General features: G+C 42.3%; 1 protein-coding gene across 3 annotated transcripts in view; it reads left to right on the top strand.

The window, feature by feature from the left end:
- nav3 (neuron navigator 3) overlaps positions 1 to 13,254 on the top strand; it is a 208,340-nt gene that overhangs the window by 77,316 nt on the left and 117,770 nt on the right. For all 3 annotated transcript variants that reach the window (XM_034131356.1, XM_034131355.1, XM_034131354.1), the window contains exons 4-5: positions 2,658 to 2,730; positions 11,064 to 11,232. In XM_034131356.1, coding sequence (XP_033987247.1) covers positions 2,658 to 2,730; positions 11,064 to 11,232 — 242 coding nt within the window. The remainder of the gene's footprint in view (positions 1 to 2,657; positions 2,731 to 11,063; positions 11,233 to 13,254) is intronic.

Raw genomic sequence — 13,254 nt, 5'->3', positions numbered from 1 at the left:
AGTAAAAGTTGAAGTACTCAGATCTTGTGCTTGAGTAAAAGTAGAAGTACTCAGATCTGGTACTTAAGTAAAAGTAGAAGTACTCATATCTTGTACTTGAGTAAAAGTAGAAGTACTCAGATCTTGTACTTAAGTAAAAGTAGAAGTACTCAGATCTTGTACTTAAGTAAAAGTAGAAATACTCAGATCTGGTACTTAAGTAAAAGTAGAAGTACTCATATCTTGTACTTGAGTAAAAGTAGAAGTACTCAGATCTTGTACTTAAGTAAAAGTAGAAGTATTCATATCTTGTACTTAAGTAAAAGTAGAAGTACTCAGATCTTGTGCTTGAGTAAAAGTAGAAGTACTCAGATCTGGTACTTGAGTAAAAGTAGAAGTACTCAGATCTGGTACTTGAGTAAAAGTAGAAGTACTCATATCTTGTACTTGAGTAAAAGTAGAAGTACTCAGATCTTGTACTTAAGTAAAAGTAGAAGTACTCATATCTTGTACTTAAGTAAAAGTAGAAGTACTCAGATCTTGTGCTTGAGTAAAAGTAGAAGTACTCAGATCTGGTACTTGAGTAAAAGTAGAAGTACTCAGATCTGGTACTTGAGTAAAAGTAGAAGTACTCAGATCTTGTTCTTGAGTAAAAGTAGAAGTACACAGATCTTGTACTTGAGTAAAAGTAGAAGTACTCAGATCTTGTACTTGAGTAAAAGTAGAAGTACCAAAGTGTAGGAATACTCTGTTACAGTAAAAGTAGTCATTGTGCAGATTGGTCCATTTCAGAATAATATATATGATATGTTTTATAATGATTGATCATGAAAGTGTTCTCAAAGCTGGTAAAGGTGCAGCTAGTTTGAATGACTTTGAATACTGTAGGGTAGTAGTACAAAGTTATTGTACCGAAGAACAGTTCTTGATTAAATGTACTTAGTTACTTATTGCTTTGCGTACAGGAAGTGTATTTCCTCAGAGTCTCATTATCGCTGCATTAACGATGGTCTCTAACGCTGCTCAGCACATGTCTCTCCACACAAACCTCAGAGACTTTACGAGAGATAATCAAACAAGCTAGCACCCAGCACACATGTGTCAGAGTGTGTGTGTGGGTGTGTGTGTGGGTAGGAAGTATGGCAGCCCACATGTGAGGGGGTTTGATGCCTGCTGTGAGAGTGTCGGGCAGATGGAGACGCTCGTGTTGGACTGCTTGTCCCACAGAGATCCCCGTGGATTCAACAAGTGTAAACACATCAGTCTGAGGAGGGAAAGTGACAAAGAGGGAAGGGACTCTTCATCAACTCCTCGAGGTGCCTTTGAGCTGCTTCTGAGTGGAGGAAGTGGTTGTATTGGCGGGAAACTGTGTCGACCATCTTGAATACTTTGGGTTTATGTTGAACAAGCAGTGCACCTCGGACTTGGAAACGTGCAAAACTAAATAAGATATGGAGTAGCAGGAACATTTCTGTTACCTCAAATAAATGCACTCACTGATGACTGTACATCCATTGCACAATACAGATGCCAAACCTGGACATACAACACAAATATTGAAAAGAGAGTAGACTCCTTTGTAATGCGTTGATGCAGGAGGATCCTCGGGGTGACGTTGAAAAAGCATGATACAAAACACCTCTGTGAAACAGGAGATACGCACACTTCACAATTTGGGATCAATATAGTACCTCTTATCTTATCTCATACCGGCCCTTGCCTGTTTCTCAAACTGCTCGAAGATATAAAAAAGATCCAACTGGTTCCTAGCAAATGCCATCATCAGTTGAGAGAGGAAGAGGTGTGGGAAGGCCAATGGGAGAAGGGCTGACTGATGTAAAGAGATGGATGTGGAACGAGGTGGTGGAGTGCATGAGACTGATGGAAGATCAGGGTGTTTGCAGACAGGTAGTGATGTCATCTAAGTGCGCCATCTAAGTGCTACAGTGGTGACGACCCGACATTGGTGCTGGGAAATAGTGAAGTCAGGGTTCTTCCTCTATTTGCAATGAGTGTTCTGCTCACTACTTTTTCTACGAGACAGAGAGAGGAGATGATGACCAAAATAAAAATACATTTTGATGTGAGTCATTGTGTGTGTGTGTGTGTGTGTGTGTTGTGTGTGTGTGTGTGTGTGTGTGTGTGTGTGTGTGTGTGCTTATGTTTATATATTGTATATGAATATTTCTACAGAACCCTATATGGGTATTCGCGTGGATTTGACATTAATATCTATTTGCCTCTGTATATATTTATGTGTGTGTGTGTTGTGTGTGTGTGTGTGTGTGTGTGTGTGTGTGTGTGTGTGTGTTGTGTGTGTGTGTGTGTGTGTGTGTGTGTGTGTGTGTGTGTGTGTGTGTGTGTGTGTGTGTGTGTGTGTGTGTGTGTGTGTTGTGTGTGTGTGTGTGTGTGTGTTGTCAGAGGCTGTGGAGGTGGCAGCACACTGCGGTCAGTATGTCATGCAGTTTAGGGGGGGAGGGGTTGGGTGATGACCACACAATGATGTGCTTTATGGGTAATAATGCAGATCATCTCCATCCTCCGAACCCCCCCCCCCCCCCCCCCCCCCCCCCCGCCTCGAGGCATTTAGACTTTTTGAATGTTAAGCATGGCCACATTCCTCCTGCTGTGTTTGTGTGTGTGTCCTTTGTGCTGACCGTCTCTCGTCCTCTCCACAGATCGAGAATGTGGACGCCTGTCTCAATTTCCTGGACGCAAAAGGAGTGAATGTAACGGGGCTCTCAGCAGAAGGTAAGAAATACACTTAATTTAAGGGTCTGATTGAACTCTTAATTGATCTCCTGGTTGTATTTCTCATTTCTAAACCTGGGAAACGCATTTGGCTCAAGCAGCACCCGACCTTCTGTGAGTAGCTTTCCGATTATTCACAGTACCAACAATTTAAAAAGCTGGTATTAGTATTTCCAAGACATACTATCATACTTCACACCAAAGGAATGTACCACGTTGGTATCATGACAGTTTCTCCATCTCTATGGCAGCGTAAGCAATCATTAGGGCATCAACGTGGATTGTGAGAGGATGAAAACCCCAGAGAGTAAATCTCCTCTCAGCCATCAGGGTCCACATCACGCTGCTCTCACACAGCAGAGCTCTGTGCTGGAGGAATGCTTTTATACATCAACCATAAGCTGATGATTTATCACAAAGCAGGAGCTAAAGAGTTCAGTTTAGTCCCAAATTATGAGTGCTGGTTTTGTTTTACACTTTGGAACAGGAACGAGTGTATGTTTCCAGAGCTTACATGCTGTGAGTAGCATTGCATTGCGTGATGTTTACCAACCTGTAGCACATGAAGCCTTAAGAAGTCATCAAAACACCAGCACTTACGATGGTATGATCTCGCTTGAAGTGATATATCTGCACTTTCCTTGTTGTTCGGAGTTTGAATCTTTATGGCTTTGGCACTTATTGTAAGTCTCTTTGGACAAAAGTGTCAGCTAAATGATATGTAATGTAATGTAAAAACACAATAGCTAACACGTCCCTATCTCGAAAGTAAATCGATGCTGTTCTGTTAAAACCATTGTCTCTAAAATGTCAACTTTTCAAGAGCTAAACCCACCTGTTAACAGCTTGGTGACAATGCACTTACTGTATGTTTTCCCAATCGTTTTTGTATTTATTATTAAGAAGACAAAGAAATGATGTCTTTCGGTTCATCTGGAAAATGCGAAATCACTTAAAGTGGACCTATCATGCTATATTTGAATAATATAGTGTAGGACCATACCCATACAGTATAAGGCATATTTATACTTTTTTTTTTTCAAAATACCAAACAGATCATGCATTTTAGCCATGCCTCATTTCGCTCAATTTGAAAAATGTTAGCTCTGTTTTTGCAAGGGCAGATAAGGGCAGAACAGCACCATCTACAGGCCTGGCATATGTACTACAGTGTCTCCAGCGCTTTCGAACGGCAATGGCCGTGGCTGTCTCCTCCTGATTGGTGGAGTTGGCCCAATAGCCGTAGCGCCACCGTCCTGACGTCAGGACAGTGTTCAAATCTGGATCAGTTTTGATCAGATCCGTTGCAGCCCCTTTTTTAGAGATTTGGGTATGGAGGAAAATAGAGAGGGTTGTGTTTTCTGACACTTGGTGAGTTCCCTGGAACACCGGGGACACATATTCATGTAGAAAAGACGTACAAAAGTGCATTTTGCATGATAGGTCCCCTTTAAATCACTGGACACGGTTTTTTTGACATGTGTAAAAAATGAAAAATGAAGAACTTGCTGTTCCATGTTGTGACTATAGTGTTACTGTTCAATAGACACTTGATCCACTGACATAGACTTGCAGTTGAAAGACAAGCAGATTTTGTAGATATCTAAATCATTGTCAGACGTTAGCCGGATGATGATTTCACTTATTTTGCTCCCAATATTGATCGTTAACCTGGATGCAGCCAAAGCCCGCCCAAATTTGATTGGTTAAAACTAGTAGGATACAAAAGTGAAACCAAAATGCTTCCAAAACCCAATCTGTTTGGGATGCTTACAGAATCCTTTTACTACATGTATAGTGTCTAAAAGGAATGCATTTGTATTAGGCCTGTCATTGTTAACACGTTTATGCCGACAATTAAGCTATGAACCTTTCGAAAATCATTAAAATAAAACTCCACATGTATTTATTTAATCTCCCCAAAATACAAATACATACTAGTATTTGAGTCTTGCGAGTTATCATGATTAATCAGAGCATACTATTGTGATAAACTCCATCAAATGCACATAAATTGACACTACAGTATACTCACTTGTAAATATTGTGCTTTTCCATTCTTGGTGACCCCCTCATGACCCTTTTACACACACACTTACTGTACATTCACACTCTGGTGGTCCTGTCTGTCATTGGTAGAAACTCTTGATGTTTCAATCTCTCCAGCAGAAAGCGTCTGTTATTTCTCACTGTGTTCGCCCAGACCCCCTGCGGTTCCTTCCCCCCTTTAGACATTAAAGAGGGTCGTGCCTTTGACCTCTCAGCAGCAGAAATAGACAGACAGTCTGATACACTGACCGACAGCTCAAAATGACCCCCCCCCCCCCCCCCTCTTCGACAGCACTCTAAACAGTGAAGTGACTCACTAGACGTGGCATTTGAAAGAGTGTCTGTAAATATCTGAGATGTTGCTGCAGCGTTTCATCACTCAGTCCCTCCTCCTTCCTTTTGTGTTCAATTACTCCACATGTGCCGTGTGTGTGTTTCAATTAGATCCAATCAGGCTCTTTTGTTGGTAGGCTTTCATTATCTTCTACAAGGCGTGGGATCAAAACACAAAGTGAAATACCTTACTGTAATAACCTCTCTCCGGTGAGAAGCTGTAACGTGAAGTCTCCTGAAAATCATGTTGTTAAATAATAATAATAATAATAACTTGAATTGATATAGCGCCTTTCATAACCTCAAGGTCCAGGCAGAAGTGGAAGTGCAACATTGCAGTGGGGGGGAGACTGAGTTATTGTTGGAAGGCTTTGTTGGACAGATGAGTTTTCAGGGTTGATTTGAAGATGTTGAGAGAAGGGGCGTTGCGGATTTTTGCAGGGAGGGAGTACCAGAGGGTGGGGGCAGCGACACTGAAGGCACAGTCCCCAAAGGTGCGGAGGCGTGAAGGTGGAATGGAGAGCAGGCCGGAGTCTGAGGATCGAAGGGCGCGGGACGGGATGTAAGGGTGGAGGAGATCTGTGAGGTACTGAGGGGAGAGGGCATGGAGGGACTTGTAGGTGAGGAGGAGGAGTTTGTAAGTGATGCGGGACTTGACCGGGAGCAAGTGGAGGTTGAAGAGAGTGGGGGTGATGTGCAGCCAGGGCTTGGTGCGTGTGAGAACCCTGGCAGCTGAGTTCTGTATATACTGGAGCCTGTCCAGGGTTTTGCTGGGAACCCCGGACAGGAGTCCGTTACAATAGTCCAGGCGTGAGGTAATAAAACAATGAATTAGCTTCTCTGCACCAGAGTCGGAGAGTGATGGCCGGAGTCTGGATATGTTTCTGAGGTGGAAGAAGGCTGTTTTTGAAACCGACTTGATTTGGTTTTGAAATGAGAGGGTTGAATCCAAGACAACGCCAAGGTTGCGGACCTGAGGGGATGGGGAGATGATGGAACCGTCGATGTTGAGGAGCAGATCTCCAACCTTCCCGAGCAGTGCCTTGGGGGCCACAACCATGAGCTCAGTTTGATCACTGTTTAGTTTGAGTAGGTTGGAGGTCATCCAGGTTTTAATTTCGTGTAGGCAGTTGATTAGTGACTGAGGGGGGAGATGGGCAGAGGGTTTTGTGCTGATGTACAGTTGGGTGTCGTCGGCGTAGGAGTGGAAACAGAGACCATGGCTGTGGATGATATCACCAATCGGAAGGATGTATATTGTAAATAGAATAAATGACTCCTTAAACTTTGGACGTAACTTTAGATATTTGTATATTTCAATAATAAGAAAGAGACTTGACGTAGACGTGTTGTCAACACTGCTCAGAAGTGACAGAGGCCTCCTGCTTTCAGTGGGATGACAATTATACTTTTGGAAAAGCTATAGGCCAGGGTCACATACAGAAAAACATACGAAGGTCTGGGCCCCTCACTATAGAGGTGTATTGCCTAATAAGTTAAATTATAAGTTAGCAAAATCAATCAGATGTGGGTCAATTATGCTTGATACTTGAAAATGCTTTAAGAAAAGAAAAGATTTCTACAAAAGCCTCAGATTGAGTATAATAAGGGGAAATATGAAGGGTCTATTTCAAGCTTGGTATGGAAATAAGTGCTTTTCTATAAACTAAGATTGCTTATTAACACGTGAATACTACTGTGTAATATATTTGTACATATGTATTGAAGAAGTAAAATATACAGTAAGACAAGCATAAGTTTCAGGTGTGGGCCATACTTCAATTTACTTTTAGAATTAGCTGAGGGCCGATAAAAATGGACAACAGGCAGTAGTTTGGACACCCTTGCTATAGGCTAATAGGAGCTTTAGCAATGTTCTATAACTGTACAAGGAAAGTTATACTGATGCTCTCATACCACAGTTACACATACCACACATGTCATTTGCAATAACTTTTCAAAAAAATGGTTTGGAGGGCAACCGAAGGTTGTGGATCGAGTGATGTTAGAAGAAGTTGTGGTACAGTTATGGTATTTTTAATGCAAGCCTACATCGTTCTAAAGTTACAAATGTGTCTGACCGTGACCTCGAGGGCGTCTTCTCTTCTGGGATGAAGTATTATTATTCCTAATCATCATTTTCTATTACTTTAACCGTCTGCCATCAGTTTCAAACCACAGCAGGGGCTACAAAGTCTCTCTGAAGCACAGAAAGAAAGCTGCTGTTCTGACTCTCTGAGGCCCAGTAGGCTCTGGGTGTTTAGAAAATGGAAAACACCCCCAAGAGATTAATCTTCTCCCCACTTTCACAGTCTCAGAAACAGCGCAGTGTACTCATGGATGTCTGGGGGAGACTGTTTGTGCCTCACCAAATTGAATAATGGAGTAAAAAGCCCTGAGTCAGCCGCTGTGTACCAGCTCCCCCCCCCCACCCCCCCGGAGAGTTTGATCTGAAAAGTCAATTTCACAAATGGGTGCGTTAGCCACAGTGATCAATTCCTCCGCCTCAGACTGCTGAATCACATCTGGTGTGAAGCAGAGAGAGAGAGAGAGAGAGAGAGGCATTTGTTGAGTTTTGTCAGAGATGAACTGTGGAGGATCAGATGAAGTTACTCATTGATCGGGAGTTTTGTTATTACGGTTGCACGCTCAGCATATTGAAAAGGTAACTTTATCTGCTAGGGCTGCTGTTTCTTTGACTGTAAAGAAAGAAAGATGATATATGTATGTATGAGGAACAATTAGGGAAAGATCATATTCATATTATTAATAATTCAATTTTTTATCATTTATTGTTCGGTCGCTCACACTTCCCCTTGGTGATTGATTGTATCTTTACTTACATATTTCCATTGTATGCTATTGGCTAGAGCTCCAACACATTGTACGTGATTGGCTAAGGGGCGGGACATCTCTAATGGCGCATTTCCACTACACGGTCGGCCTCGGCCACACTCGGTACGGCTCGGTACGGCTTGGCCGCGTTGGGCCTTAACAGGGCCGACTCACTTCATGCTGCGCTTCCATTACAGTTTAGGAACTGGGGTAGTTACTATAGTAACGCAGCGTAGGCGGAGCCGTGACGTCATCTTCAATGAGAACTCCAGAAACACAACACAGCCGTTAGCTGTTAGCACTCAGAGCTCACAGCTCCTTATATATGTTCAGAAACTCGACAAAAGTTAAACAAGTACACACCACAGACTGCCTGTGTCATGGTGAATACAGTCGCTGCTTTATTTATGTCTGTATAGGCCGTTGTTGTGAGTGTGGACGGTCGGAGCATATACTGCGTTAGCTTAGCCGATCTCCATTTAGAAAACACGCATTTTAAAAGGTGTTTCGCCTGCCGTCTGTCTGCAGACTTGACAAAGCATTAATTCATGGTTTTTACTAACCGGTATCAGTATGTTGTTACTTCGGCATCATTTTGAAACGTGTATTACAATTAAATCACGGTCAAATATGTTCATTGTGTTGTAGTTCTAGCCCTCTTGCCAGCGCTCCTCTCTCTAGTTTAGCATACTCAGCCCGACTCAGCCCTGTTTGTTGGCCCCGATAGAACCACAATTTTCTAGGGCCAGAAAAGAGGTGAAAAAGTGGCCCCGCGCCGTGCCGCGCCGGAACTAGGCCTAGTGGAAGCACAACCAAAAAAGGGGACGGCACGACACGGCACGCTTAAAGCGAGGTCCGCGCTGCAGTGGAACTGCGCCATAAGAGGTTCACACAATCACAACAGAGCCGGCCAGCTAACCAATCAGAGCAGACTGGGCTCTGGTTTCAGACAGAGGGTGAAAAGAGGTGCTGCAGCACAGGCAGTATGAGAATAATAAAGAGCTTTTTGAACATTAAAGCATGGAGACATGTCCCAGTAGAGACACTACATACTGATATACACCTGAACATCAGCAGGAGAGGACTCTTTAAAGTAGAGACACTACATACTGATATACACCTGAACATCAGCAGGAGAGGACTCTTTAAAGTAGAGACACTACATACTGATATACACCTGAACATCAGCAGGAGAGGACTCTTTAAAGTAGAGACACTACATACTGATATACACCTGAACATCAGCAGGAGAGGACTCTTTAAAGTAGAGACACTACATACTGATATACACCTGAACATCAGCAGGAGAGGACTCTTTAAAGTAGAGACACTACATACTGATATACACCTGAACATCAGCAGGAGAGGACTCTTTAAAGTAGATACACTACATACTGATATACACCTGAACATCAGCAGGAGAGGACTCTTTAAAGTAGAGACACTACATACTGATATACACCTGAACATCAGCAGAATATGTCCTTATTGGTGCTGGTTTGGCAAACACTAATACGACAAGGTTACACAACAGTGTAAAAACGCTCAATATCGTAGAAGAATTTTAGAAGAATTTGACGACTGGCCACAAAATACTTTTGATTAATTTTTTTATTTTGCTCCTATTTTTGTTCTAATGATTTCCTTGTAGTTGTTATTCCACCTCTATACCACACATCAATTCCTCCATCAGTTTCCTGGGAAATGGTGTTGTATAATTTTTGAACAGCGTTCCAGTTCTCATGCTGACCTTCACTCCTTTCTGAACCAGCTGTGTGTTTATTAGACATTTTAGATTTTACAACTTCTTCCTGAGAGCTGTGACTAAATTAGAAATGTTCCCTCATGCTGAATACAATGCTATAACTGAGTATTATATACAGTACATTAATATCTCCTGCTGTTAGAGACAGTGTATAAAAACTCTTATAAAACAGCTGCTCTGTCCCCAAGAGTCTTCTTTGAAAAACATATGTTTACTTTACAGTGTTGGAAAGATACAATGAATGGTCTGGAGATTATTTTATTTTTTTAGCGCCACATGACATTTGTTCTTGACGAATGGAAAACTAGAATTGGAGTATTTTCAATTGCAATAGTGGCTTTATTTAAAGGAAAGGTGTTGTTTTACAGGAGGGTAGATGCAGGTGGATGAGTTTAAAAGATGGTGGAGCATTACGTTACATTACATTTTATTTAGCTGATGACTTTATCCAATTAAGCGACTTAAAAAGTGGAATAAACCATAAAGATTAAAACTCAGAACAACAAGAAAAATCCAGATGTATTCGAATTCAAATAAGACAAACCATTGTTAGTGCTGGTGCATTCGTTTCATGTGGGCCAAACTTCTTAAGTGCTAATTTTAATATGTTTTTTTGGTCATTTTCATGGCCTAAGTGCAGTGGAAACAGGTGGATTTTCATTTTTTGGAAGAAGATGTGTAGACTTCTCGCTCTCCTGATATCAATGGACAGTTTCTTCCACAACTTTTCATCCAGGATAACAAAGAGGCGTGATTTTATTGAGGGGTATCTGGGTCGTCCTGGATGTAGGAAGGACAGGATCTGTTAGAGCCAGTATTTTGCTTTTAAAAGAAAGGCCACCTAATCGTGACGTCTGTAGTCATATTATAAAAGACTACAATTCCCAGGGCGCCTCCTCTAAAGTGACAGTGATGGGCAGCAACCTGTAGGAAAGACGCCGTCGAGGCAGGTTTTAACCGTTCAATTACCCTTTAAGTGATCAAGTTATATAAGCCTTAACAAAGAAAGAAAGCAAGAAAGAATACCTAAGTTATTTGTTATTTTATTTGAGTTTTGCCTCTTTGTTTTGACTATGGTGAAGGCCTCTTTTCTTTGTTGCATGTGTAGAAGTTTGTTGTTTTATTTGGAGCAAACCCATTGCATAATATCATCCAAACCATCGGAGGCCTAGCAACTCATCAACTGTAAGCAACACAAATATAAAGGAAAGAAAACGAGCAAAACATTTCTGTTTTAAGGCTTGATAGAGAAATGAGGATGGAAGCCACAGGGACAGGATCCCTTCACAGCACTGTAACACCACAGTACCCTCTATATTCTCAGATTGTCCTTCTGTTTTGTCCCCTCCAGAGATCCGTAATGGCAACCTGAAGAGCATCCTGGGCCTCTTCTTCATCCTGTCGCGCTACAAGCAGCAGCAGCAGCAGCAGCAGCAGTACTTCCAGTCTCTGGTGGAGCTCAGCCAGCAGAGCAGCAGCTCCTCAGCCTCCAGCAGCCGGACCGCAGACATGCAGTCCAGGTACGATACACAGCTGATACTTAGGCCCTATTCCAAACCACACCCTACCCTCTCCCCTCCGTCTGTAGTGACACTCGCAGCTGAACGAGTGTTAGAAATATATCACTGGTCCCCGGCTTGATCTTCAATAATCAGGATCCATGTATTTGTGATCCTCTCCAGAATGGAAGTAGTCATCACACACAGAGCATCAACTAGTTCCTGAACAGTGTCCTTCACATGCTGATATCCAAGAGAGGGAGTTACACAGTCACAAGATGGAGGAATAGAAAGCAGTATTCAATGTTTACTTCAGATTAGCTCCACGTCAGAAATGATCATGCTTGTCATATGTCTATCTCCATAGAGGCTGAATCATCATGTTAATCACATAGCTATCATATGCCTCAAACAGTCCTGATGCTCTTCTAGGTAATCATACATCCTGTCATGTACACAGCTACAGTTGGGATACCTTTGTTATCATGTGGACTCTGATATTGGAAGAGGACATTCAGGCCACATTTACACGAGAACGAAACGGCTTGTATCTGCATAGTTTCTCTTGTGTATAGCCCTATTATTTACACGAGGCCGATAGAAACGGACCCCACAAACGATAACGGGTCCCAAGGTGGATAGATTTGCAAACGAAACTCTCTGGGGGGGTCAAACGAGTCCGTGTAATCGCCTCTATACGAATATTTCCTGAAAAAATAATGATAGCCCCACCTCTCCCCGCCTCTGCTGCTCACTGCTGTAGCATGGCCAGTAGCTACTGCTACTGACCATGCTACAGGTGTTAGTGCAACATCTACAGCTCCTCTACCACAACCATCAGCAACAAGTGGACATGGAGAATTACATGAACTACATGTTGCTAAATCCACCGCGGGGCATAAACAGAAGGGTAGCCATGGCAACATTGCTCCGGGGCTGCTTCGGAGTCTTCTTCGCTGCTTTTGGTGTATTTTGTGGCGGAAGTTACAGCGCCACTTACAGTCCCGGCATATGTACTACAGCGTTTCCAGCGGTCTCGTTTGAACAGACACGTTAAATGAAACGAATGCATGTGAACGGAAGACTTTTTTGAAAACGCATACTGTGCATAAACGCAAACGTTCCCGTGTAAAAGCAGCCTCAGTATTTCCCCAACAACGAGGCTCCCTCCTTCCAGATGGAGGCTGTAAAAACAGCAGAAAGATTTGGAACAAACTCCCCTCTCTCCGACAGAAACAGGAAATGCCGTAACTTTTCGTAACAGCGGCTAAGAACTCAGCATCCTTTGGAATTAAAAATAACAAAAATGAAACTACAAAAATCTTTAATTGTGTGGCCTCTTAGTTTTAAACCTGATGTTTTTGCAACAGTCCCTGTAACTATACACAACTTTATAATAAAATGCACACATTTACCTTTTTCTAGTCTAAACACAGGTACGATCCTAAGTTTAAAAAACACGAGGTTACCATGAAGTTGTTAGCATCTGTATGACGATATTAAATGTCTATCTTGTTGTGCAGGTTATCAGTTAATGTTTCCTCCGAACTATTTGGAATTGGGCTGAGTGTTGGTTTGGCTCTCAGATGTTTCCCAGAGGTCGCTAATGTCACTGGTTTGAATCATTGGACACATTATTAATATCTAGAGTCTCTGCTGGAATACAGACCTGGTTTATTGCTTCGTAATTAGGTCCAGTTCGAGCTCATTTGAACAGGAATGTGTTGGAAGTGACTGTCTGTCAGAGCAGAATGATGAACAGCCTTCATCTGAAATGTTTCTCATTAAGGCTTTCTGCTGAGTCAGCTCCATGAGGAGTATTGGACGAGGCGGAGACAAGCTGGAGGACACATGTCAGATCTACATTTCCTATAATACCTTAGCCGCAGAGTGCATGTGCTTTCATATTTTTTAGTTAAGAGATAAATTAGAGGGTTGATAAGACTCTCATGTTGCTATTTTATGCTTTTAGTGATTACAGGATATGAAGGCAAAAGACAAATTACAAAGCAGGAGAATGATAGATAAAGCAAAAGGACAAAA

Source organism: Trematomus bernacchii, unplaced genomic scaffold (genome assembly GCF_902827165.1).
Source record: "Trematomus bernacchii unplaced genomic scaffold, fTreBer1.1, whole genome shotgun sequence".
Lineage (NCBI taxonomy): Eukaryota > Metazoa > Chordata > Actinopteri > Perciformes > Nototheniidae > Trematomus > Trematomus bernacchii.
This window is presented reverse-complemented; position numbering and strand designations above follow the sequence as displayed.